The 25,771-nt window shown below is 56.4% G+C and overlaps 7 protein-coding genes across 7 annotated transcripts; 4 read left to right on the top strand and 3 right to left on the bottom strand.

Moving 5' to 3' along the window:
- Positions 1–1,032: 1,032 nt before the first annotated feature.
- UMAG_04397 (uncharacterized protein) lies at positions 1,033–3,916 on the top strand (the record flags this gene model as incomplete). The annotated part of the gene is made up of 2 exons (XM_011392793.1): positions 1,033–1,137; positions 1,247–3,916. 2 exons carry the CDS (start codon positions 1,033–1,035, stop codon positions 3,914–3,916), a joined length of 2,775 nt encoding a protein of 924 aa, XP_011391095.1.
- Positions 3,917–5,156: 1,240 nt separating this feature from the next.
- On the top strand, positions 5,157–6,638 carry UMAG_10515 (uncharacterized protein; the record flags this gene model as incomplete). The annotated part of the gene is made up of 1 exon (XM_011392857.1): positions 5,157–6,638. One exon carries the CDS (start codon positions 5,157–5,159, stop codon positions 6,636–6,638), a length of 1,482 nt encoding a protein of 493 aa, XP_011391159.1.
- A 237-nt stretch (positions 6,639–6,875) lies between these two features.
- Positions 6,876–7,886, bottom strand: UMAG_10514 (uncharacterized protein; the record flags this gene model as incomplete). The annotated part of the gene is made up of 1 exon (XM_011392856.1): positions 6,876–7,886. One exon carries the CDS (start codon positions 7,884–7,886, stop codon positions 6,876–6,878), a length of 1,011 nt encoding a protein of 336 aa, XP_011391158.1.
- Positions 7,887–8,741: 855 nt separating this feature from the next.
- UMAG_04394 (putative P-type ATPase (amino-phospholipid-translocase)) lies at positions 8,742–12,896 on the top strand (the record flags this gene model as incomplete). The annotated part of the gene is made up of 1 exon (XM_011392792.1): positions 8,742–12,896. The coding sequence occupies one exon, from the start codon at positions 8,742–8,744 to the stop codon at positions 12,894–12,896; it is 4,155 nt and encodes a 1,384-aa protein (XP_011391094.1).
- A 621-nt stretch (positions 12,897–13,517) lies between these two features.
- Positions 13,518–17,126, top strand: UMAG_04393 (uncharacterized protein; the record flags this gene model as incomplete). The annotated part of the gene is made up of 1 exon (XM_011392791.1): positions 13,518–17,126. One exon carries the CDS (start codon positions 13,518–13,520, stop codon positions 17,124–17,126), a length of 3,609 nt encoding a protein of 1,202 aa, XP_011391093.1.
- A 232-nt stretch (positions 17,127–17,358) lies between these two features.
- On the bottom strand, positions 17,359–19,194 carry UMAG_04392 (uncharacterized protein; the record flags this gene model as incomplete). Its single annotated transcript, XM_011392790.1, has 1 exon — positions 17,359–19,194. The coding sequence occupies one exon, from the start codon at positions 19,192–19,194 to the stop codon at positions 17,359–17,361; it is 1,836 nt and encodes a 611-aa protein (XP_011391092.1).
- Positions 19,195–19,838: 644 nt separating this feature from the next.
- UMAG_10513 (uncharacterized protein) lies at positions 19,839–25,718 on the bottom strand (the record flags this gene model as incomplete). Its single annotated transcript, XM_011392855.1, has 1 exon — positions 19,839–25,718. A coding segment is annotated over one exon (5,880 nt), but the record flags the coding sequence as incomplete, so codon positions are not given.
- Between the last annotated feature and the right edge of the window lie 53 nt (positions 25,719–25,771).

Here is a 25,771-nt window from a genome sequence, read left to right as displayed (position 1 = left end):
TTCTGATTTTGGTCGCTCTGCGAGAACAAGAAATGAAGGGCTTGCTGGAAGGTCGGTCGGGATTCGATTTTCGGTGCAGTACTCACAGACTCAAGTCTGACACGCGCACACGCACACACACACGCACACGCACACGCACACGCACACTCGCACTCGTTGCTGAAAATCAACAGAGAAGAAAGGCTGCCGCTCTCACAGAGACAAACACACGCCGTGCGCATTCACGATTCACGATTCGTGATTCACATCCCGAGACACGGCCAGACAGACTGCCAGGCGAAGCGTCAAGAGCTTCGACTGCTCGAGCTCGACTTGTCTTGCTTGCCTAGTAATACCATTTCAGGATTCGTGGTTCACTCTTTGACTTTCGCCGTAATCGTGAATGGTGAATCGTGAATCGTGAATCGTGATTCGTGAATCTATTTTCCGTGTTCCTTTCGAGATTTTGACCGACATGAGATATTTGAGGTGCGAAATCCTTTCTTCTGGCTTCGTCACAATCACGAATCGTGAATCACGAATCACCTTTTGTTGCACGTCACTTGTAACCACCACGATCAGCGATTCGGTCAAACTTGTTCTTGACCTACCTTTTCCTTGTCACTCACCTATCTCCTTTACCGCAGCGCACAACAAGACGCAGACTCGATCGCTTTGCCATTTCAGTCGTCCCACTCGACTCGTTCACGGCTTACCTTTTTCAGGCTACGCTGACCCTTTCCCCAGACACATAGCCTCGCACGCCCAGCCGTGCTCTGCTATCCTCTCTGCATTCGCTCTGCGGCATCATAGCTCGCTACCAAGCCAACTTTGCCGCCTTACCTCGATCACTCTGCCAGTCGCACTACTACCCCTCTCCATCTCGCGGAGACCCAAGAACACAGCCAGGCGATCGTTTGCGTGGCTACTCATCTGTGCTTACAGCTTGCTGTCTCGCTCCAGCCACCAAGTTGGGCACATTTTCGCTTCTCATCCAGTCACGCAGTTGATAATCGCCTTTCTCACACACCACCCTGACACACATTGCCAACCATGACATCAAATTGGCAGCCAACCCAGGAAGGGCTCTCAGAGCTCGTACAGCTCTTCCGCGACTCGCAAAGCCCGCAAATGGATGTTCAGGAGAGGATCGCCCAGGTGTGTACAAGCTTGACCAATTCACGTCAGCATTTCGATCTTTCTCTGACGTGACCCTCTTGTTTCGCTCTCATTGTGCTTGCCTTTGACGCTTGCCTTCTCATCACAGCGTCTCGACACAGTCAGCCAGATCCCAGACTATGCCAACTACTGCGTCTTTGCCTTGACATCTCTCACTACCGAGGACCTGGCGACCAGGTCGGTTGCTGGTCTCATCCTCAAGAACCATATTCTCTTCCATAATGACTTGATTTCGCCGCAATCGTTCGAGTACGTCAAGCAGGCTATCATTCCCGCTCTCAGCTTGCCAGAGGACATGCTTCGACGCACTGCAACCCAGGTCGTCTCGATGCTCATGACCATTCTCACCCCGCAAGGTTGGCCGGAAGGTCTCTCCAAGCTCGGCGAGCTCATGGGCTCCCAGAACATCGACGAAGCCGAGGGTGCATTCAGCTCGCTAGCCAAAATTTGCGAAGACATTCCGCGCGAGCTTGAAATGTGCGAGATTAACGGCGTCAAGCCAATCGACATCCTTATCCCCAAGTTTCTCGAGGCCACCCAGCACACGGACTCGCGAATCCGTATGCATGCGCTCAACTGTCTCAACCAGTTTGTGCAGATCGGTTCCGTAGCTTTGCAAAACCACATTGACGCCTTCCTTGCTGCCCTCTTCAAGCGTGCCAGCGACGAAAGTGCCAATGTGCGCAGATACGTATGCCAAGCGCTCGTACTCATTCTCGGCGTAAGGCCCGACAAACTCATCCCGGAAATGGACAATGTCGTAGAATACATGCTCTACTCGACGCAGGACAAGGATGATGATGTCTCGTTGGAAGCATGCGAATTCTGGCTCCAATTTGCCGAAGAGCCCTCGCTCAAAGACAAGTTGCGCCCCTACCTCTCCAAAGTCGCGCCGGTTCTGCTCAAAGGAATGGTCTACAACGAACTCGATCTGCTCATGCTGGGTGGAGACGAGGACGATGCAGCAGTGCCAGACCGTGCCGAAGACATCAAGCCTCGACACTATGGCGGTGGTGCGCATAGAAACGAACATCTCGACGATACTCCCAACGGAGGTGCATCGGGTACTGGCAAGTCGCGAGCCGCCATCGAGGCGCAAGACGATGACGAAGACGACTTTGACGATGAGGACGAGGATGAGGAGGATGATGACGGTATCTCGGATTGGAACTTGCGCAAGTGCTCAGCCGCCGCTCTCGACGTCATGGCAGTCAACTTTGGTGACGAACTGCTCGAGATCCTGCTGCCTTACCTCAAGGAGCGACTCTTTAGCGAGGACTGGCTTCAACGAGAGTGCGGTATCCTCGCTCTCGGCGCCATCGCCGAAGGATGCATCGCGGGCATCCAACCGCATCTGCCCACTCTGGTGCCCTTCCTGATCAACAGCCTCAAGGACTCGAAACCGCTGGTGCGTTCCATCACGTGTTGGACGCTGGGTCGATACTCGAGCTGGTGCGTGGCTGCCGAGACACCGGAGCACCAGCAGCAATTCTTTGTGCCTGCCATGGAGGGTCTGCTCACCATGGTGCTCGACAACAACAAGCGTGTTCAGGAAGCAGGCTGCAGTGCCTTTGCCACGCTCGAGGAGGAGGCGGGACGTAGCCTCGAGCCGTTCCTCGAGCCTGTACTCAAGACGCTCGTGTTTGCGTTTGACAAGTACCAACAAAAGAACCTCCTCATCCTCTACGACGCGCTTGGAACGCTCGCCGATTCGGTAGGCTCGGCGTTGAACCGACCGGAGTACGTCGAGATTGTCATGCCGCCATTGATTGCGAAATGGCAGGGCCTTCACGATACAGACCCGGACCTGATCCCGTTGCTCGAGTGTATGTCGTCGGTCACGATCGCAGTGGGACCGGGATTTTTGCCATACTCGCCACCTGTCTTCCAGCGCTGCGTCGGCATCGTTCACGACAATCTAGCAGCAGCAGAAGCCGAGGCGCAGAAGCCCGCCGTGGAGCAGGACGTGCCGGATCGCACGTTTATCATTGTCGCATTGGATCTGTTGAGCGGCTTGACGCAGGGCCTCAACACAACGGTGCGTGACTTGGTGGCAGGTTCGCAACCATCGCTGTTGCCGTTGCTAGGACATTGCATCACCAACGTCGAGGCACCTGTGCGTCAATCAGCGTACGCATTGTTGGGTGATCTGGCGATTTCGTGCTTTGATCTGCTCAAGCCTTTCCTGCGGTCGATTATGCCGGAGCTGATCCGACAGATCGAGCCGGAGCCCAAGATGGAGAATGTCTCGGTATGCAACAACGCCGCATGGGCGGCAGGCGAGATCGCGCTGCAGTACGGTGCAGACCCGGAGCTGACGCAGTGGGTGGATGAGTTGATCAAGAGGCTCGTCCCCGTCCTCCTCTCGACCAAGTCGGTCAAGTCGCTTTCCGAAAACGCTGCTGTGACGATTGGCCGACTGGGACTGGTACAACCGCAGCTGGTAGCACCGCACCTTGAGGTGTTTATCGAATCGTGGTGCCAGGCTCTGTGGGACATTAAGGACAATGACGAGAAGGACTCTGCCTTCCGCGGGCTGTGCGAGATGATCCAGGTCAACCCGAACGGTGCAGCTAAAGGGTTTGTCTACTTCTGCAATGCGGTGGTAAGATGGTCCACGCCGAGCGCCGAGCTCAACGAAATGTTCCGCAAGATCTTGACCGGCTTCAGAGATATGAGCGGTCCGCAGTGGGAGGTGCAGAAGGCGCAATTCCCTCCCGTCATCGTGCAGAGGTTGGCGGATCGATACGGGCTGTGAATCAGCAGATACTCTCTACAGCATCGGGCGTTTCTCCTCCCATCTTTGTCTGACATTAGCCTCATTTACCCGGCGCTTTTTTGCACCGGCATGGTGGATGCCGAGACTGTAACACAACCGCCGTACTTGCATGCAATCATTACGAAAAACAACATGGCTCCCAAAGAAGCTTGACTGAGGCGGTCAGGATTCGCATCTGGCAAACAGGATGGCCAGTTGCTCGCTATCAAGCCGGGCATGAGAGCGACATATGAAAGAGAGAGAAACACAGAAAGAGAGAGTGCGAGTCTAGACCCATCGTAGCCCTGAATAGCCGGATAACAAGAGCGGCATTCATGATTGCGAGCATTGCAAGCGTTGTTCGGTGGCTGTGTCGTGGGCCACAAGAACGAGGCGTCTTTCTGGCTTTTATGCTGTTGCACAGCTTTTGACGCTAGGGATGCGCGCTGGGATACGCAGCTGGAAATGGAAGCTTCTCTTACAGCCAAGCACACAGTCACACGTGACTTTGCCATTTCCGTGATGGGGTAAATCGTGAATGAATCGTGAATAATCTGAATCTGAATCTCTTTTTTTTGTTTTTTTTTTTTGGATTTCATACACCGACCCAAGCCTATGTAGGCTTATGCGGGAGTCAAGAATCAGAGGTACAGGTTGTGGATAGTGGGTCTCGTGATGAGTCAAAGTGCTGTACTGTTGTTTGTGCTGCTTATGTGCCTGACTCGGTGGAGGCACTATACACGCTTTCGTGCCGAAAGCATTCACGGTTCACGATTCGTGTTTCACTCACGACTATTCAATAACCGCTCGTCGTACTGAGCCAAGCTGGACACATGTGCGCTTGTATAAAACAAAGACGAGCACCAGCTCAACGACTCTCCATTGTGGACAAGCGATGAGATTCAACATGAAACTCGTTCTCGCTGGTCTAGCTGTCGGTGTCACAGCATGCATTCTGTACAAGGCTTCCCAGAAAAACCAACGCCAAACCACTGCGTATCAACATCAAGTCGGCGCAGCTCCCATGTCTTCTTCATCGGGATCCAATTCGCATGCCTCTTCATGGGGTGGCGTAGCTGTAGGTGGAGCAGCCTATGCAGCGCACCATCATCAACAGCAACAGAACAAGCCTCCGGTCGCCAACCTCAACGCTGCGCACGTGGCCACCAAAAACCCGAGTCTGGGATGGGAGTCGTTACGCGACTAGAAGCACATCGCGAATCTGCTCGCCACTTGCGTTATGGATCAATATCTGTACCCCTTCTACACGTTTGCCGATGTAGCACGCATTGCTCAGCACATCGCCAGCTCTGGTGCTCTGCAACAGTGTGCCGACAGCTGGCAGTTGCCACCATACTTGGCGCAAGATTTGGTCAAGCTCGCGCTGTTCGATGTCATGTTCCTGCTCGATGACAGCGCGTCGATGCATAGCGAGGGCACGCGCCGAAGAGATGCACTGGCGGATATTCTGAAACGCGCAACCGACGCCGCTGCCCGATTCGATCCCGACGGAATGGAGGTCGCTTGGATGAACAGCTCGTCGCAACAGCGCATTCACAACGTCGCCGAAGCAGAACAGTTGACTTCGCGATGCGCCTACGACGGAAGAGCTACTCCTATGGGCTCATCACTCGAAACCAAGATCCTCCAACCTTTGGTGCTGACTCCCGCTAAGAAGGGCAGATTGCTCAAGCCAGCACTTGTGCTCGTCATCACAGATGGAAGACCGACTGGATCGAGCGAGAAGGGCGACAAGATGGTCCAAGTTCTGAAACGTACCAAGCGCAGACTAGCATGGACACGATACGGTGAGGATGCAGTGTCGTTCCAGATCGCTGCGGTCGGAAACGATCGCGAGGCGCAGGAATGGCTCGATACCATCGACAACGACCCCGTTGTGGGTGACTTGGTCGACGTCTGTTCGGACATTGCTATCGAATCCAAGCAGGTGAAACAGAGTACCGGAATCGAGCTCACCCAGGAGCTGTACTGCCTCAAACTTCTACTCGGGCCCATCGACACGTCATACGATGCCAGCGATGAAAACGAAAAGGATAGCAGCCGGAGTCGCACCGCCATGAAGAGGAGGCAGAAGAAGGAGTCGAAGAAGCGCAAAAAGGAGAAAAGGTTCCGAGCGCGGATGCAGACGTTCAGGAGCGAGTGGGATGCAGCTCTACAAGGCGCAGCTCCGGTGCCGAGTGCGGGTGGCGCGTTTCCTCCGCAGGGGGTGGATGCTGGCTTGAGTGGATACTCGCATCAGCCCTCGTACCCTGGGCCCGGCGCAGCGCCGTATCAGGGTCAGCACCAAAAGCAGCAGCCGTATCCACCGCAGTCGTCGTACGGACCACCGCCTGGAGTAGGCTACTCAGCTCCCGCGCACGGCTACGCTCCTCCGAACGCCCCGTCGGCGTATCAACCATACGGCGCTTCACAACCAGGCGCGCCGGGACCACCACCCTACCCACCCGCGTACTCGTCTCAACCAGCGTACGGTCAACGCGATCTTGCGCAAGCTTTGGCTGATAATGCGTCGAGTTATCCTGGTAGCGGCGGCGCTGCTGGCACTGCAGGTTTTATGCCTGGCACTGGTGGGTTTGCCATGCCCAACCCCAGCGTTGGCGCGCCAGGCTACTCGGGTCAAGCCGATTCGCAGTCGCACGCACCGCCGTTCGGCTTTCCACAGGCTCGTCCGCCCGAATACTACAATGACACGCTCTGCTGAGCTGCGAATCTGTGTGGCTCCTTCATCGTCATGCCGAGAGCCTGTACTTGGTGAATAGGACCCTTAAGGAATTGGAATTGCCATGTTTTCGTTTGGGCCGCTATCAATTGGATAATCGTGATTGTTTGCGCGGTGGGATCGAGTTGTGAATGGCGGGTATCGTGTCTACATGGGTGTATTGTACATGGTGGTGGGTGTGAGGTCGACATGGTCACAAACAAGCGGTGGCTTGCGCGGTCACGTCTGGCTGAGTTTGGCCTTGACCTCGTCGAGCTGGCGGAGAAGCTTGGTGCGGGTTTCGTCCCAGTGGTCATCGAAGGCATCGATGTTTTCGTCGACGCTGTCCTCCTGGTCGTTTAGCATGTCTTCCTGCTCTGGGAGCGTTTTCCCGGGTAGAAAATACACCGAAAACCCACTGTCGGCATCTCGCATTCTACGCGTGGCTGTGTGCGACATTGGGATGTGCGCTGCCAATCTATGGTGGCCTCTTGTTGATGTTGCATGATGCGGCGTATAGAGGAAACTCGCCATACGCCGTTTCATGGCTCTGATGGTTTTTCTTTGTGCATCGCCCGAGCCAATTTGTTCGGCTAGTTGTCTAGCTTGCCATACGAGTGCTCTTCTTTGTTGGGTAGCATCCATTGCGCGTTCGGACAGCTTGAGTTTATCGGCAAGACGAGCTTCGATCTGGGCTCTGCGTTGGGCGGCGCTCGAAGCACGGTCGCTTTCGGCATCGCGCTTGAATTGTGAGAGCGTCGATGTCAGTAGACCAAACAGCCCCTGTCCACGCTTCTTGGCGTCCACATCCGAGTGCACCGCTGCGAGTGCACGTGGTTTTTTCCGCACAGCTTCGCATTGAGCATCGTTCGTCGATGTGTGCGTAGCTTCTTCGGGAACTGGCGAACATGTTGTGTTGCGTTTCACCCCACGTAGTGCAACAGACGGACTACGAGGCTGAGCTGGACTGGAGTTGGGTCGTGATTGCGGCGTCGGAGAACGTTGCGGGCGGTGTACGCCAACATGCTCCAATTCAACACCGTCGTCTTGTTCTCTATCCGGCAATCCACTTGTGCATGGCGTTGAGCGTACAGTCTCGCACCGATCGCTGTGGTCCTCTTGCACATTGGCCATGCTTGAGCCGTGGTATGATGTCGACAGTGCGAGACAAAGAATGTGGACCAAAAGATACTTGCTGAGCGCGACATGGTTTCGACAAATCATGAATCCTCGACCCAATCGTGAATCCATCGTGCATGGGTCCAAGCGTTGTCCCGACTGCCGATTTTTTTCTTCTCAAGTTATACAAAGTGACCTAACACATTTGAAAAAGTCGTCTGTCGACGTATGACGTGTTGAATGACAAGAATCTCACAGCCGTGAGTTGCTGGCGTGAGGCTCGGCGCCACGTGCGCAGGCGAAAGAAATTCAAGAATCACGAATCAAGAAAATCACGAACACGAATCGTGAATGGTCTAGCATTCACGGTGTGCGTGACTCGTGACTCGTGACTCGTGACTGACGTGTGACTGACTCTGTGACGACTCAGACTGCGAATCACGAATTATTAATATTGGCTGTGCACCACACAATCGTGAATCGTGAATAGAGTGAATCACGAATCTTGAAATAAACCCAAGTCAACTTAGTCGCTCTGTTCGTGGTTCGTGGTTCGTGGTTTGTTGTGTGCACTCAACTCGAAACTGCTTTCCATGTTGGGTCCGCGAGGAGCTGTGCTAGTCTGTGAGTTTGCTGCTGTACTGCTGTCGCTGTCGCTGTGGGACCCTTGTTGGCCGCAAGGCGCGTTACAGCTATCGATCTTGCTTTGCCTCGTTCCAGACTTTGCTGCCTCTTCTTGGCTCCCACATCATCCTTGCGATACGCGTAGCAACTTTAGCTTATTCACGGCAACAACTGCGAACGTCAACGGCTGTCGAACGATCGTCCCTCAATCTAGCACCATCGCACACTCCTCTCGCTCGCTCCTGTTGCAACAAGCAACCCCAGCTCGACTTGGCGAAAATTCGCCGCGCTAGGGCCTCATTGCAACAGTTGTGCTTCATGCAACACCTCTAACTGCTTGCCTTGGTTGTCTAGGTCGGCAGGATGGACGACTATGACGATTTCGTCAGCCCTCGCGGCCAACAACGCGCGCCTCGTCAACCCGTGCAACACGACCCGTTTGCCGACTTTGACACTTCACAAGATAGCTTTGGCGTCCATCAGCAATTGCAACCATCCGCTTCCGGACCATCGCATGTTCTCGTCGATGCAGACGACCCCGATCTGATGGGCGACGACTTCCACCACTTGGACGCCGATCATCGTGCCACCGCCTCGTCTCAAAACCAAGCCTATCCACCCACCGCCTCTTCACGCTATGCCTCCGATCCGTTTGCGATTTCAACTGCCTCGTTCGATCACCATGATACCGCCATGGGTCTTGATGCGCCCGCACCTCTAGGTTCCCATATGCAAGGCAGCGTCGAGTCCGGACTGCCTCTAGCTGCAAGCGCACAAACGCCAGCAGGCTACCAACACGCAGCCTACTCTACAGAAGGTCCCTTTGCCGATGCCTACGCCGCAAGACATAGCTTTAAGAGCATCGAAGCGGACGACGACGAATCCTCTCCCATGGATGACCCAGCATACCTCCCTTACAGCACTCCCTCGGGCCACGCTTCCAATGCAGCTCGTCGAAGCGCTTCCAGCCGGTCAGCAGGAAGAGCTGTTGGTCTCACATCGGGCACCAGCCGCAAGCCTCCCCGTGACGGTCTTACGGATGGCCTCAAGAGGAGCATGAGAGCGCTCAAAGCTGACGTCGATACCGTCCTCCGTCGACGAAGACAGCAAGAGAAGCGCTCAGGCGACCGCATCGTACAGCTCAATGACCCCCTCTCGAACGACAAGAGCGATTTCCTCGACAACTACGTCAGTACATCCAAGTACAACGTGCTCACCTTTGTGCCCAAGTTCCGGGTCGAGCAATTTAGCAAGTACGCAAACGTCTTTGTCCTCTTCACTGCTTGCATTCAGCAGATCCCCGGTGTATCGCCCACCAATCGTTGGACCACCATCGTACCTATGGCACTCGTCCTCCTCGCTTCCGCTTTCAAAGAGATCAAAGAGGACATCAAAAGACATCAGTCTGATTCCGAGCTCAATGCGCGCATCTCGCACGTCCTCGATCCTGGCACCGGCTGGTTTGAGCCCAGAAGGTGGAGACATATTCGCGTCGGTGACATCATCCGCGTCGAGAACAACGAGTTCTTCCCAGCCGATCTGGTCCTTCTCTCCAGCTCCGAGCCTGAAGGTCTTTGCTACATTGAGACTGCCAACCTGGACGGAGAGACCAATCTTAAAATCAAACAGGCCTCGCCAGACACGGCCAAGCTCACCTCGTCGAGCGCCGCTTCCACCCTCCGTGGTAACCTCACTTCGGAACAGCCCAACAACAGTCTCTACACTTTTGATGCTACACTCAACATCCAGCTCAGCTCAACGCCCGGCTTCAGCGGCACACCTATGCGCAAGGCTCCGCTCAGCCCCGAGCAGCTCTTGCTTCGAGGCGCGCAGCTACGAAATACTCCGTGGGTCTACGGTCTGGTTGTCTTCACCGGTCACGAGACTAAGCTCATGCGAAATGCCACTGCAGCGCCTATCAAGCGAACTGCGGTGGAGAAACAGGTCAACGTGCAGATCCTGCTTCTCTTTATCTTGCTGCTTGCGCTCTCGGTCGCTTCGTCAATCGGTGCTATCGTCCGCAACACTGCCTACGCCTCCGAAATGAAGTACCTCTTGCTCAACCAGGAGGGCAAAGGCAAAGCACGTCAGTTCGTAGAGGACATCCTCACTTTTGTTATCGCCTACAACAACTTGATCCCCATCTCACTCATCGTCACTGTCGAAGTGGTCAAGTATCAGCAGGCCATGCTCATCAACTCGGATCTCGACATGTACTATGCACCCACCGACACACCCGCCCTCTGTCGAACCAGTAGCTTGGTCGAGGAGCTCGGTCAGATCGACTACATCTTCTCGGACAAGACCGGTACGCTCACTAAAAACGAGATGGAGTTCAAGCAGGCCAGTATCGGCGGAATCTCGTTCACCGACGTCATCGACGAGAGCAAGCAAGGCACAGGCGAAATCGGGCCCGATGGAAGAGAGATCGGTGGTCAGAGGACGTGGCACGAGCTCAAGGCGATCATGGACGGTCGAACGCCAGATGACGGCAGCAGCGCCGTGATTGACGAGTTCCTCACTCTGCTCGCCGTCTGCCACACTGTGATCCCAGAGCGGAAGGGAGACAAGGTCATCTTCCAAGCATCCAGCCCGGACGAAGCAGCGCTCGTGGCGGGTGCAGAATCTCTCAGCTACCAATTCACCACACGCAAACCACGCTCGGTGTTTGTCAATATCCGCGGCACCGAGCGTGAATGGGAGATTCTCAACGTCTGCGAGTTTAACTCGACGCGAAAGCGAATGTCGACCGTGGTACGCTGTCCCGATGGCAAGATCAAGCTGTACTGCAAAGGAGCTGACACGGTCATCCTTGCCAGGCTGAGCGAGAACCAGCCTTTTACAGATCAGACCATGATTCATCTGGAAGATTACGCTACTGAAGGCTTGCGCACGCTGTGCATCGCCATGCGCGAGGTGAGCGAGCAAGAGTATCGACAATGGTCCAAGATCTACGATCAAGCAGCTGCTACCATTCAAGGCCGAAGTGAAGCACTCGATAAAGCGGCCGAGATGATCGAGCAGAACATGTTTCTGCTTGGTGCAACTGCGATCGAAGACAAACTGCAGGACGGTGTACCGGATACGATCCATACTTTGCAATCGGCAGGCATCAAGATCTGGGTGTTGACGGGCGACCGCCAAGAAACGGCGATCAACATTGGTCTCTCTTGTCGGTTGATCAGTGAATCCATGAATCTGGTCATCATCAACGAGGACAACCTTCACGATACCGCTGAGGTGCTCAACAAGCGCCTGACAGCCATCAAGAACCAACGCAACACCGCGGGAGTAGAGCAGGAAGAGATGGCGCTCGTCATCGACGGCAAATCGCTCACGTTTGCTCTGGAAAAGGAGCTCTCCAAAGTGTTTCTGGAGCTTGCGGTGCTGTGCAAAGCGGTGATCTGCTGTCGAGTATCTCCGCTACAGAAGGCGCTGGTGGTGAAGCTGGTCAAGAAAAACATGTCGTCGTTGCTGCTCGCCATTGGAGACGGCGCCAACGACGTTAGCATGATCCAGGCGGCGCACGTCGGAGTGGGCATCAGTGGTGTCGAGGGACTGCAAGCGGCGAGATCGGCTGACGTGGCCATTTCACAGTTCCGCTATCTGCGCAAACTGCTGCTGGTCCACGGAAGCTGGTCGTACGCGCGCTTGAGCAAGATGATCCTCTACAGCTTTTACAAGAACATCACGCTATACATGACTCTGTTCTGGTACTCGTTCCAGAACTCCTTCTCTGGTCAGGTGGCATTCGAATCGTGGACGCTCTCATTCTACAACGTCATCTTCACCGTGCTTCCGCCACTGGTGATTGGAATCTTTGATCAGTTCCTATCGGCACGAATGCTGGATCGGTATCCGCAGCTGTACGGACAGGTGTACTTTGATAAACGTCGATTCTGGGGTTGGACGGCCAACGCGTTTTTCCACAGCCTGATCACTTATCTCTTTGTCACGGTGATTTTCTGGGGCTCACCGCAACTGACGGATGGGTATGCGAGCTACTCGTGGATATGGGGTACCACGCTGTTCATGGTGGTCTTGGTGACGGTGTTGGGTAAAGCTGCGTTGATCTCGGATGTATGGACCAAGTACACGTTTGCTGCTATCCCGGGCTCGCTCCTATTCACGATTGCGTTCATTGCAATCTACGCGCTCATAGCGCCGCGTCTGGGCTTCTCAAAGGAGTACGACGGCATCGTTCCGCGGCTGTACGGTCTGAGCGATTTCTGGCTCGCCATGCTCGTAGTACCCACGATCTGCCTGCTCCGAGACTTGTGCTGGAAGTATTGGAAGCGCACCTATACGCCAGAGAGCTACCACATTGTCCAGGAGGTGCAGAAGTACAACCTCCAGGATTACAGGCCCAGAATGGACCAGTTCCAAAAAGCCATCAGGAAGGTCCGCGCCGTACAAAGGATGAGGAGGACAAGGGGCTTTGCGTTCAGCCAGACAGAAGGAAGCGCCGATCTCATTCGAAAGTACGATACCACCATTGCAAAGGCTTCCGGCCAGTAGTTGCACCAAACATCCTGTCTAAACATGCTCCTTTGCTTCATGCTTCAACACTCGCCAACGGTGCCATGATCAATCCCATTCTGTGCCCAGATGGATTCTGTTGGGTCGAGCATGTGCGCCGATGTGCAACGCCACCAGTCGTGAGTGAAACGTGAAAAGCCGTGAGCCGTGAGCCGTGAGCCGAAAAAGAAAGAGTGTTAGATTGTGTGGATGAGACGAAAAAGCGGAATGCACGTGACGTAGAACACGCCTTGGATTCGAGCACGGAGGACCCTTGTTTGCTGTTTGTGGTGAGTGTTGTTTTTTGGCGTGTTGGGATAAAACAGCGGCGGCTGAACGTGTGGAGGAAGGAAGATATGTGTTGATCGACCTTCACGATCGAGCGTTCACGGTTGACTGCATACACGCGCAACACCAGCTCATCCACAGCAGCTTATCCACAGCAGCTACTTTGTGTGTTGGCATCTACCACTCGCAAGTCGAGCAAGAACACGCAGCTGCAAACCGAAACGTCGACGGATGAAGTGGATCATCGTCTAACACTGTTGTACTGACTTGCGCTGAGCCTAGATTTCCATCCGTCTACTACCAGCAATCAACAACGAGGAGGCGGAAAGCATCATGTCGGAATCGTCGTTCGACGTCACATGTACGCCTATGGCGTCACGTAGAATCAGCATGTTGCCCATCAGCCATGCGGACCTCTCCTCGCCAACAACCGCGGCGAGACAGATACAGGTGCTGGAGCTAGAAAACGTTGCACTTGCCGACGAGCTGACCACGGCTACCGACCGCATTCGACACCTCGAGGCCGACATAGACCGGCTCACTTGTTCGTCGAGTTCGAGCGAATCTGCGATTTCTAGCTCGTCGATAGACATGGCGCATGCGCACCGACTCGCTGCCGAACTCAAGAGCGCGAAACGACTCGTGCATCGTCTGATCGCGAAGATCGCATCTCACCCTCCGTCGTCTCCACACGCCGAACTCGAAGACGACATGTTCAGTCTGGATCGGAGCATCACACACGATCCAGAGAGGTCGGTCGTCGTCCCCCTCTCGACACACATTACCACGCCCAATGGAAAAACAAAGGTGGCCAGAAGCTTCGACGCCGACCTTCTCGACGACGTACAGTCCCTGGCCGACGCTTTCAAGCAGCATGCCAAGCAGCTCTCGTTTTCCACTGCCGAAGCATCGCTCGCACTGCAAAGCGCCAACGTCGAAAACCAAACGCTATGCGTCAGGATTCAAGAGCTCGAAGCAGACCTCGCATCAGCACGCCACGTTACACCTTCCAGTCCCGATCCCGATGCAGTGATCCAACAGCTACAAACTCAACTCGACGCCGCAAGTCAGCGCGAAACCGAGCTGCAGACCCATCTTGAACAGTCTCACTCGACACAGTCGAGTTTGCAACAGAAGCTCACCGAAACCACGGCTAAACTCGACCAGATCACAGCAGAGCAAGAGCTGACGATCTCGGCGGCGGCGAAAAAGTCAGCTGCGCAGATCGAGGCGTTGCAGATGCAGTTACAAGAACAACTCTCCTCCACAAACACGCCCGGTATTGACTGCGACGCTTGCGGACGCATGGCGCAGCTGCAAGTTGACCCGGACGCCGCAAGCGCTGCAAGTGCAGAGTTGCAACAGCAGCAAAACGATCGCGACGCAGCTGACAAGGCATCTGCTGCGCAGATCGAGGCGCTACAAGTAGAGCTGGATAGACGACGAAGCAAGTCGTCTGATCTGCACGCGATCTTGCAGGAACTGCATGAGAAGAAGAATCGATTGCACGCGATCGAGCTACATAACAGCCAGCTCAAGTCGCTCGAAAAGGTGCTAGCTCAGCAGCAACGGATCGTGGATCTGCTCGATCGGCAGGCAACGCAAAACGACGCTGGAGGTGCATTCGAGTGGATGTCATACTCTCACCAACTTAGCTCTTTGTTGGAGCAGCTCAAGTGCGCTGCCAAGTCCACTGCAGCCAAGCAGGTAAAAGACGAGTCGATCGGTACCGAGATGGTCACCACCAATCACGTCGAAGCGTCCATCATGACCGACGCATTCGACGCTTCCTCCACCAGGAACCAGAACGACGAGCTGGTCTCGACGCTGCAGGAGCAAATCTCCGAGATGGAAGCACGCATCCTTCGACGCAACGAGCAGATCGGTTCGCTTCAACGACAGCTCAGAAACGTCGAGAACGACCTTGCACGCACACGCACTAACCAGACGCTGGCCGAACAGACCGTGTTCGAGCTCGATGCCGAGAGGGTGCAACATCTGGACAAAATCAAGCTCCTCGAGGAGCACGTGGCGCGAGTCGAAGCTAGCAGCGACAGTGAAAGCCGCGCGCGGCGCGTGCAAGCTGAAATGCAGACCGACGACGAGGCTGACGCGTTGCGCGAGATGCAAGCGGCGCTTCAAACTGCAAAGGAGGAAACCTCTGAGCTGCGCGCTCAACTCGGACAGCTCACTGCGGAGAATGCAGGGCTTGAGGCTCAAAAGACAGAGATCGAGAACACTATTGCACAGCTCACGCACCAGGTGCATACGTTGGAAACAGCGCTCGAGCAAGCCAAATCGCTCGACGAACAACGCGAGTCAGAGATCTCGCTGCTGACATGCCAACTTGAGAAATCTGACGATCGGCTGACGACGATCAAGCTCGAGCTGGAGGGCCTGCATGTATCGCTCGCCGAACGACGCGAAGCTTCGTCGCTCGACGCAGAACGCATCCAGGCGCTCGAATCTCAACTCTCAACCGTGCAAGCCGACCACTCGGCACTAACAAGCTCGGCAACAGCTCAGCGTCAGCAGCTCGAGCAGGCGCGATCGACCATCGATGAGCTCAACGCCAAGATCGCTGCGCTCGTGCGTCAAGTAGAACCAGATCAGAACAAGGCTCGCGCGTTGCAGACCGAGCTGGTCGAGCTCCAAGCCAAGCACGCCGAGCTGGAACGCGTGCTGCTCGAGCGCGACCAGGCGATCCAGAACAGGAATACTGAGTACTGGTCACTCAAAGAGGAGCTCGCCGAGCTGCAAGACGAGGTCGAACGCAGTCGCTCCGACCCTTCTGCCCATGTGGTCGGCGAGCTACAGTCGCAGCTAGCCGCGGCTGTGCAGGCCAAGTCGCACTTGGAAGAACGGATCGGCGCTCAGGAGGCTGCGTTGTTGCGGATCAAGTCGGACCTCGCTTCAGCGAGGTCGACCGAAGAACTGCTCAATCACCAGAACTCGGCCTCTCAACGACGCATCATGGACCTCGAGGTGCATGTACACCAACTCGAGTCCGATCCACGTGCTTCTGAAACGCCGACCCAAGATGCAGACCTCAAGCACAGGATGCAAGAAGCCGAGTCCGAAATCGGCTACCTCACCACGCGAATCTCGCAGCTTGAAGAAGAACTCAGTCGCAAAGCTGAAGAGATCGAAGAGGCGGACAGCAAGATCCTAGATGCGCTCAAGGAGAGCAAAAAGTACGCTACCAGGTATACCAAGCTCAGCGGCAGATTTGAGGTGTTGCAGGCCGAGGTCAAGGCGAAAGAAGCGCGGGTGGATGAGGTCGAGCAGTTGCTGAGGGTCGAGAGGGAGCGAGTTGTTTGCATGGAAAAGGAAAACGGTAAGAGGGGAGAGCACGACAAGCGGTTGGCGAGTGGTGGTTTGGCAGGACGCAAACGGGCCAAGCCTGATTCCGTGGATGACGAGATGCATGTCGCAGCGACGGCCAAGACACGGTCTGCGTTGCGTCAAGCTGGCGTGAAAGCAGTATATGCACCTTCGCCGCGGACACCGGCAGCGTCGTTCACGCCGGTCCGTCGCGCCGTCGCGCACAGTGCAGCTCGCGCGCACACGAATGCGTCGGCGCCACCGCTCGTCCTCGGCCAAGCTCCACCGTCGAACCATGCAATCGTACGCAGCACGTCGAACCCGTCGGAACTCATCGCACAACGCTTCAGCACTTCGCCTGCTGCCGCGGTGTGCAAACCGTTGTTGAGCGACCGAACCAACCTCTCGTCCACAACCGCGCCCGTCGGCACGAGCAGGTTAAGCTCCAAGATGGCTTCGTCCGGCGCAGACGCCGCAAAGTGCACCTCGACCCACTCGTCGGCCGCCGACTCTCGACCCGACAGCGTCGTCGCTCCTTGCGCATCCGCCGCCGCAGGCGCCGCCGACTTTTTGGCCAGAATCAAGGCTCAACGTGCAGCCGCTTCGCAGCGTGCATAGCACGCATAACAGGCATAGCAGGCATAGCAGGCATAGCACGCGTAGCTCGCGTACCACGCGCTTCACCAACACGTGACAGTGACACAGACGCACACACATCCACGACCAGTTGATTCCTTTGTTGGATTCCAAGTCGTGTTGGATCGGTTGACAGAATATAACGTTGAGTTATGCATGGCGCAGTGGGGTACAGAGCTGTAATGAGAAAGATGAGCATGAGGCGCATGGGAGATCAGTAGTACGCGCCGTGACCAGCGTAGTGCGTATGGGCGGTTGCATGGGTCTCGGCGTCTGTGGCGTGGATGCCGACCAGCTCGCGTCGAGCAGGGTGGTGCTCATCGAGCAGATGGAGTGTCTCGGATGCGAGGTGGAGCGCATGTCCTCTGCCCTTGTAGCCGGCACTGGCTGGGCCCCAGGCGGGGCTCGGGAGCGTATACGGCTTGGCGCCTAACGCCGGTCTGCCGGCTGGGACGTTGCTTGTCACCTCGTCGCTCGCTGGCACACGCTGGAACGCGACAGTATCGTTGAGCTTGCGGTACGACACTAGCCAGTGTGTGACAGTGGCAAGTTCTTGCTCGACCACACCACCAGCACTACCGGACTTGGTCGACTTGTTCAGCAACAAGGACGATGGAATCAGCGCATGGCTCGGCGCTCCATCACGCATCGTCGATGACGAAAGCAGCGCGCTCGAGAGCGACAGATACGCAATCGCCGTGCCGATGCGCGACGAGCTCTCGCCATGATCTATCGCGAGCCACTTGTAGGCCATGCTCCGGTGAAACGCCGCACCAAATCCGAGATACTTGAGCAGCGACGACGAGATCTCGACATCGCAGTCAACAGGCGCACCTGCAGTAGACGCCGACAAGTGGCCCGACGACCGCGCAACGTCGTGTGGACCGGAATGCACAGATGCGCTTCGTGGTGGCGACGACTTGCTGCTGCCCAGCTTGAATCTGCCGAGCAGCTTATTGCGCTTGCTCGTCGCTTGCGCTCCGGCTCCACGGTTGGTTTCCACCATGTCGTCATCATGCTCGTGGTCCGCTCGATCGCGTGACGCACTCAGCCTGCTCGCCAACTCGTGTTCGTGATTGGCACTCAAGCCGATCTGCGTACCAGCGTGGTTGGCGCTCTTGCGCCTGCGCTTGTCCGCAATCGTCTTGAGCAGTGCCACAGCCGATTCCATCTGCTCGACCACATTCAGATGCAGCTTGGCCAGCAGACTCGCACTCGGGTGGTTCTTGTCCAACGGCGGGCCGGGCGTCAGTGTATCCACCGCTTTGGCTATACTTGGACTGACGAGCTTGCGAATGGCCAACGCCTGTGCTTGGGCCATACACACGTTGCTCAATGCCAGGGTGGCCTCGGTGGTCAGATCCGGTGGCAATCCATCGAGACTGCCTACGTGATCGGACCACTTGGGGATGAGTTGCGTCGAGAGGTACAGTAGGATGCCCGCCGCACGACAGAGTGTATCTGCAGCCCATTTGAGACGCTCGTCGTTGCGCTTGCGTTGGTCCAGAGACAGAGAACGGTCGCGTTCGTACCATCCCAGAGACGCCACTGTGGCGGCGGACAGGTTGGACAGTGCCAGTGCGTACGTGAGCAGAGTCGACGCAAGTTCGTAATGGAGGCCGCCAAGCGCGATGCGTTGGGCGCCACGGAAGCGCGTGCCGGAGATCGAGGTGCGCCACGAGAAGACGGGTTCGTAGCGCACGATCAGATCGTCCGTCTGCACACAGTTGAACACGCCCAACAGATGCGGCAGGTACTCTTCGATCGTCTTGACGATGGTCAGCCAGTCGGCGGCGTTGACGCTCGTCGCCGAGGCTCGACAGTCGTCATCACCAGCGGCTTGGCTGCCGCTACTCGTACCGCGCTGCTCGTTGTAGGAACCGACGTGCTTTCCAACACTTCCAGATTGGCCCGCACGATTCTGCTTCAAAACGCCTCGAAGTCGCGCGCGCAGTTGCGTCGCCTCCGACACCTGCGATACCAGCTCCGTCGTGACAAGGAAATCGCTAAACGATATGCTCCCCGTCGTGGCCAACTCGAACATGTACATCTTGAACGCCGCGCTGTCAGCCAAGCCGAGCAGAAACAGAAGAGCGATCACAATCGTCAATCGTGAATGCGGCACAGTGGTTGCGCGCTAACAACGCAATCTACTACCACCAACTGATGACTGACGACTGACGACTTGTTCAGTTTATCCATCCAATCACGAATTCCACCGCAGCTCGGCAACTGGAAAAAGCCGCGGATGCAGTGATCCTCCACAAACTCACCTACACCGTGCACGCCCAAGCTGAAAGCCAAGTCGGTCGAACCGGGCAGTCGTGGGGTTTTGATCTTGAATCCAGCTTTCGTCAATAGATCTTCGAAGAGATCCCGATTCACGATTCACGATCTACGATTCACGATTCACGATTCACGATTCACGATTCACGATTCACGATTCACGATTCACGATTCACGATTGATTCGTGATACGATTGCACATTTGCTTGCACACTCCACACCTCGTTCTCGTACAACGTTGGAGCTCTGCTGGACATTCCTCGTTACGCAGTCGGCTAGACACTGCACAAACACGTTGTGCTTCGTCCTTTGACCCGAACCATGCGCCACAATCACGAATCACAAACACAAATGCCATCCGTGATCCGCTATGTTGTACGTTGCTTGGTATGCTATGATCTGGATCAGTTAGAATGCCATACCGACCTCAGCGTTGGCTTGATCAGCTTCGCCATCTTGGCCATCTTCGCTTGCGCTGAGTTGTCTGTCTGAATGGATGTGCATGCTGATTGCAGCGTGTTCTGCTTCGCTGTCGACGCCATCGTCATCGTCATCTTGGTTGTCAGTTACTCCAAACTGCACTTGTCCGACCTCGACGTCGTCTTCGTCGTCTTCGTCATCTTCGTCGTCTTCGTCGTCTTCATCTTGACCGATCGCATGCATGGTCTGCTGCACATCGCGTGCGTGCAGGCTATCGAGTGTTAACGAAGGCTGCAATGCGTCGATGCGATCTTCTTCGTCGTCCAGAGCGCTGGTCACGAGCGCTTCGTCGAGCACCTCGGCGGGCATGATGCGGCTCGACGTGATCATCGACGTCGTCGTCGCAGACCGTCGTCGCATGCCACGTTCAGGTGGCAGCGGATCAAACGCTGATGATCCCACGCGCGACTTGGTGGCTGCCATACTGCTGCTTCGTTCCGCAAACGCCGAGGACGTGACGCTCCGACTCGTCGCCAGCAATGATGGCTGGAAACGTGTAGACGCATGCCCAAATACACCAGATGACGACGCTTGCGTTGGCACGCGCCCATCGTTAGCAACGCTCGTGGCCCGGTCCATGCGCATCGACATGTGTCCAAGACTCGAGCTTCTCGGTAACATCATCGTTGCTCGGCCTCGCGCGCCATGCTCCACATTGCCTCTCCACAAGCTTGCCGAACCCTCTATTGCGCTGCCAACTGCTGCCTCGGCCTCGTCCTCCACGTCTTGTGCCGGCGCAAATGCGCAGGTATCGATCGAGTTGCCAATCAGCTCAGCTTGCTCCGCATTCCGTGCACCTGCTCCAGAACCGCCATCTTCGTCAATCTCGCCAATCACCGACATCCTTCCTGGATACCGCGGAAGATCCTCGCCCTCATCTGCAAGGCGCGAGCCGTCGTCGCGGAACAACTGTGCATATGCAGGCAGCAACGGTTCTGCGAACCGCACTGGCAACGTTGCATCACAGCTCGCTTCCGCCACATGCTCACCTGTGACAGCCTCCGACGTTGACTCTGTGGCGCGTGTTGTTCTGTTCACGTCTGCATACATGCCTCCTGCCTGCGTGCATGCTGTTGCTACCGGGACTGGTCCAAATTGATCTTGCACCTCCTTGGGCGGCGCTTCTGTGAAGCGCACCGGCACGCACATCACCAGCGCCTGCGCCCAATCTTCGCCGTCCTGGCCCGATGCAACGTTTGACTTGAGTCCGAATCCAAGTTTCACCTTGAGTTTGTGTCGAACGCGCACATAAGCGCTTTCAAAGTCTGGAATCAACTGTGCACTACCTACTCTGCGCGCTACGTCCAGGTCGCTAGAAACAAGAGGCAGATTGATCGTCATTCGGACGCGACCTTTGGTCAGATCCACGCCTTCGGCGTCGTCGCCAGAGAACGCGTATGTAGCACGCAGGCTAGCAGCTGCAGCTCCGGCTCCGGCTGATAACGTGCCTCGTGGCGTAACAGTTGCGCTAGTACTGCCTCGCGCATCCCCGCCCGCTCCGCCAGCTGACGCCTCATTCGGCTGCTCCAGCATCGAGCTCGCAAACGTCGAGAGCCGGTTCATGGCCGTCTCGAATCGGCTTCTTCTCGGTCCTCGCGTCGGCCGAGAGTCTGATGCGGTGTTGGCCATCGAATCGACACCCGTATCCGTGACGCGTGACTCTAGCCCAACTCTTGACTGGCTATCGGATTCCGACGCATTCAAACCCATCCGATCACTTGAATCGGTGTGCACTGGACCCCGGAGATTATGTGCACTGCCCGACGAGTTGGAGGCTTCGGCATCCAGAGCCGCATTTGGTGACAGCCCCTGCAGGGGCATACTGCGGCTTGTCGTCTCAGAGGTGATTGCCGCACCACGGTCAAATGGAATGGGACGTCTGCTTCGTCCGACGGGGGCGTTAGGCGACGAGCCACCTGCTACTGCCACGCCGGAAGCGCCAACATGGTTCTGCATCGTTCCAGACCCGTTGTTGCCTTGAAAAGCCTGGCGCAACGATGAGCTACTGAAATGGGTGGATCGAGCCAGTGTACGCGGCAAAGGCTGCATCACACTCGCTCGTGAGCCGGTGTTGACTTGAGCAGCAGGTGCAAAAGCGGCTCTGAGACTGCCCACTCCTGCGCTCTGCGAAGTGCAATCAGGCGTGTTGGCACCAGACGCTGCTGGACTACTTCGTGAAGGGCTTCGAGAAAACCCGCTCCGCCGCTCCGTCGCAATGTCACCCGCTCGACTCTTTCCCTTGCGTGTGGCGCCGCTTGCCTCGGCCGAAGCGTCGTGTCTACGAGCCCGAAGCACAAACGGAGGTGGCCCAACAATTGTGGTACGGATACGCTCAACATTGTTCTCGACCGGATGCGGGGCTTTGCCTTGATTGGCTAACGCGATGTGGCCCAGAACAAGCGATCGATCGTAGCTGTGACGGAGACGCTTCTCCGCCGCCAGCTGCGCATCATTCGAATTGCTTGCAGAGGATCGCATCTTTGGTGCATACGTCACAACGGGCAGATCAGCGGCGTCGACCGTGTTGGACAGCGGTGGAACGGGGAACGTAGCACAGAAGGAGCGCGAGGGCATAGAACTGTGCCTCTCGGTCTGCAGACAAACGAGCTCCATGTCCTTGAGGCGCAGACCGCCCCACTTTTTCAACGCATCCCAGCCTCGAGTGCGACCCACTTCGATCTGAACACCAAAGCTGAGCACGTCGCTCTTTGGTCCCGTGACATGAACATGCGAAGGCAGCGAGAGCGTCAAGGAAAAGTTGAGACCGCCGTTGGCATCCTTGTCGGGCGTGATTCCAAGCTGGGAAGGCAGGTGCAGAGTTGGACGATGTACAAAGTGTCGCAGCGGCGCACACGACCGATTACTGGGCACGGCGCGCGACGATGTGCGGGGTGGCGAGTTGGCGTTTCCAAAGCGAGAGTCAAACAGCGACGAAACGCGACTGATTGAATGGGGCAAGTTGGGCAGCGTTGCCGATGCAGTCAGGGCAGATGACGCTGCGGCCACCTTGGCGGGATCTTGACAAACATCAAAGGCGCTCGGAGCGTGCGGCATGATACCGCTTGACTCGGTCTGCAAAGCCTCACTCGCTGTGCGCTCTACACGTCGAGCCGCTGCATCCATTGCCAGGGTGCTCGGATGTGTGTCGATGCTGGGCGAGGGAGCAAGCGCTGCCGGGGCTCGAACGCAGACATCAGCATCTGGGGCAAGCTCACTTGTGTTGGAAACGGTTGCGTTCGGCATTGCGCGGTCTAGAGAAGCGTCCAACACGGTCACAGAAGCGGCGGCTCCTGACAAAATTGGCGTTGATGCGGAGGCCGACATGTGTGGCCGGTCGTGACCGGCGCAAGCAGCTGGCGATGTGTGCTGCGAGCGAGCGTTGAGGTCAGAGTCATCTTGCAGTCTGGCAAGAGCGATCATGCTTTGAGAGAGGGAAGGAGCAGTGCCGGGATCGCGCAGCATTTGACTGGCCGTGGCGAGTCTAGCAAGCCTTGCAACGGGAACAGGAACGATATCTCTGCAGCGTCTCACCAAGATGTTGAGACATTCGCTCTGGACCGAATGCCTCCCATCGAGCAAGAGCTTGTTGCAAGCCTCGGTCACCTTTGTGAAAGGCGAATCGTCGCCATCCGGAATCTGAAGCATGTCCTTGAAGCCGGATCCGCGACGACTGTTGGGAACGGAACCGCTTGCCTCTGCTTCAGGGCCACTTGACTTTTTCGTAGTGCGAAGCTGCAGCTGTTTGGCGGTCTTGTTGAGCCATGTGCTTTTGATCTTGGCGCGGCCGTTGGTGGAATGATGCAAAGGGGTCACTTCCTTTCGAGCGACAACGGGTTTGGTGTCGCCAGAATCGCAAAGTTCGGACTCGAGCGATCTGGCAAGGTTCGCGATCGAGTGCGGATCGTTGCTGGCGAAATCGTCAAAGGCCGAGACAGCTGAAAGGATGGCATGTCCCTCAACGATGGCAGTTGCCTGAACGCAATAAAAAGTGGCACCGAAACGTGATCGCTGAGATGCGGGCAGCCAGCCGGGAATGGAGAGGTCGAACTCGGTTTCATATCTGAGGACCCCTTGACCTGCAATGACGCCAGCGGGAGTTGAAGCTGCATTTTCTGGAGATGTTGATCGGTCGGCCGTCTCGAGCACTTGAACGGCGCACGAACAGCCTTGGGGCTGGAGGAGCTGCTGCGACGATTCGGTGAGCTTGATAGCGTTGAACCTACCTGTGGTATCAACGTAGACAGAGTATCCGGTGAAACGAATGGTGAGAGCGTCGACGTGCACAGAGAGTTGATCCGAGATGGACGCGTCACGAGTTACCGCAGCAACGGAAGAGAGGCGTGGCACGACGAGCTTTGGAACCTCGACGACCACAGCGCCTGCAAGCGAGTAGTTGGAGCTGGACTGCATGGAGCCAAACATGGTGAGGCTGTCGACGAGCGGTTCGACGGTGACGCGCACATGGTTGCAAAGGTCAATCTTTTTAGGTTGCAGCGTGTTGGAGCGAAAAGGGGCGGTTTCAAGCCGGGATTGACGGCTGGCTTGCACGAGGGGCATGGATGGAGGCACGTTGGCATACGTTTGGCCGCGAGGATGAGAGATTTGTTGTACTGAACGCGGGAGATGCTCAGCAGAGAGACTTGCTTGAGCGAGTTGCGGTGTCGGATCGAGGTTTGGATCAGCAGCGAGAAAGTCGAGCATGCTCATCCGACGCTCTGTTCGGGAACTGAGGCTGTCAGGCGAGGGGAATGATTCAAGTTCGTCGTTGATGTCGCGGGCGCGAGGACGAGCGAGGGCCGAGGAGGTGGGCAGCTCAATGTCGGTCGGCGGACGGGAAGCATGGCTGCGACCGAGGCTGGAAAAGCGCTGAGGGGAGGTGACAAACGGCGAGGTGGAGCCAGAAAAGGGGAGTGTGGACGGACTGAATCTTTGTTCGGCGAGGCTAGCATCGGGCGAGGTTGCCAAAGGTTCTCGTCTGGAGAGCAAAGGTGAGGACGCATCCAAGAGAATCGAGTCTGCAGTGTGTTCGGAGGAGGAAGCGTCTGGCTGAGAGCTGGAATCGGTGCGAGCGGCGGATGCGAGGGTGTGAGTGATGATTGGAAGCAAGCATTGCGAGGCATCGAGGCTAGACAAGGATGAATCGGTGGCGCTGGGGAGCGTTTGTGCCATAGCAGTGCGTTGCTGCGACGATGTGTCAGCGAGGGCTTGATGCGCTGCAGGAGTAGCAGAGAGAGGGTTGGGCTGATCTGGATTCGAGATGCCAAGAGAACGTAGTGAGTCGACATGGACAGAGGAACGAGCCAGAGGCATAGACCCGCAGGAAGCGTCCACCAAGGGAGGGCAAGGCTGCGCAGAAGGAAGCGAGTCTGAGTTGAGGTGGTTGGCGTATGTGGATGAAGAGGGAGAGGCAGGATTGTCGGGCTGGTCGATGTGGCAGGATGATGACGCCGAGGGAGATGAGCGGGCGGTCTGGGCAACAGAGGGGCTCGCTTGGGCACGGTCCGGGAGGGAGGAGGGCGGGTGGTAGTGGTGGTGCTGAGATGCGGCTAGGTTGGAAGGCGATTGGTTGTGGAGCGTGACTGGAGAGATGGTTGTGGGCAAGGAGCATGTGTGTTGATGGTGGGATTGTGCGCTGGGATCTTGCAGGTGGGGTGGCACGGTTGTGGATGAGGATGGGCGTGGGGGGAGCTTGCATGCGTCGGGCTTGGGGTTGGGTTTGGGTTTGGATTTCAGAACAGAGCCTAGTAGCGAGGAGCGGCGGGACTTGAAGACGGGAATGGCTTTGAGCTTTGGATCGTGGGGGTTGTGCTAGCGATGGTGGTTGGCAACGAAGCGCAGGCCTGTTCGGGAGGGGAGTGAAT

The sequence above is a fragment of the Mycosarcoma maydis genome, chromosome 14, assembly GCF_000328475.2.
Source record: "Mycosarcoma maydis chromosome 14, whole genome shotgun sequence".
Lineage (NCBI taxonomy): Eukaryota > Fungi > Basidiomycota > Ustilaginomycetes > Ustilaginales > Mycosarcoma > Mycosarcoma maydis.
Note: the sequence above shows the minus strand (reverse complement) of the source record. Positions and strands in the feature narration are given on the sequence as shown.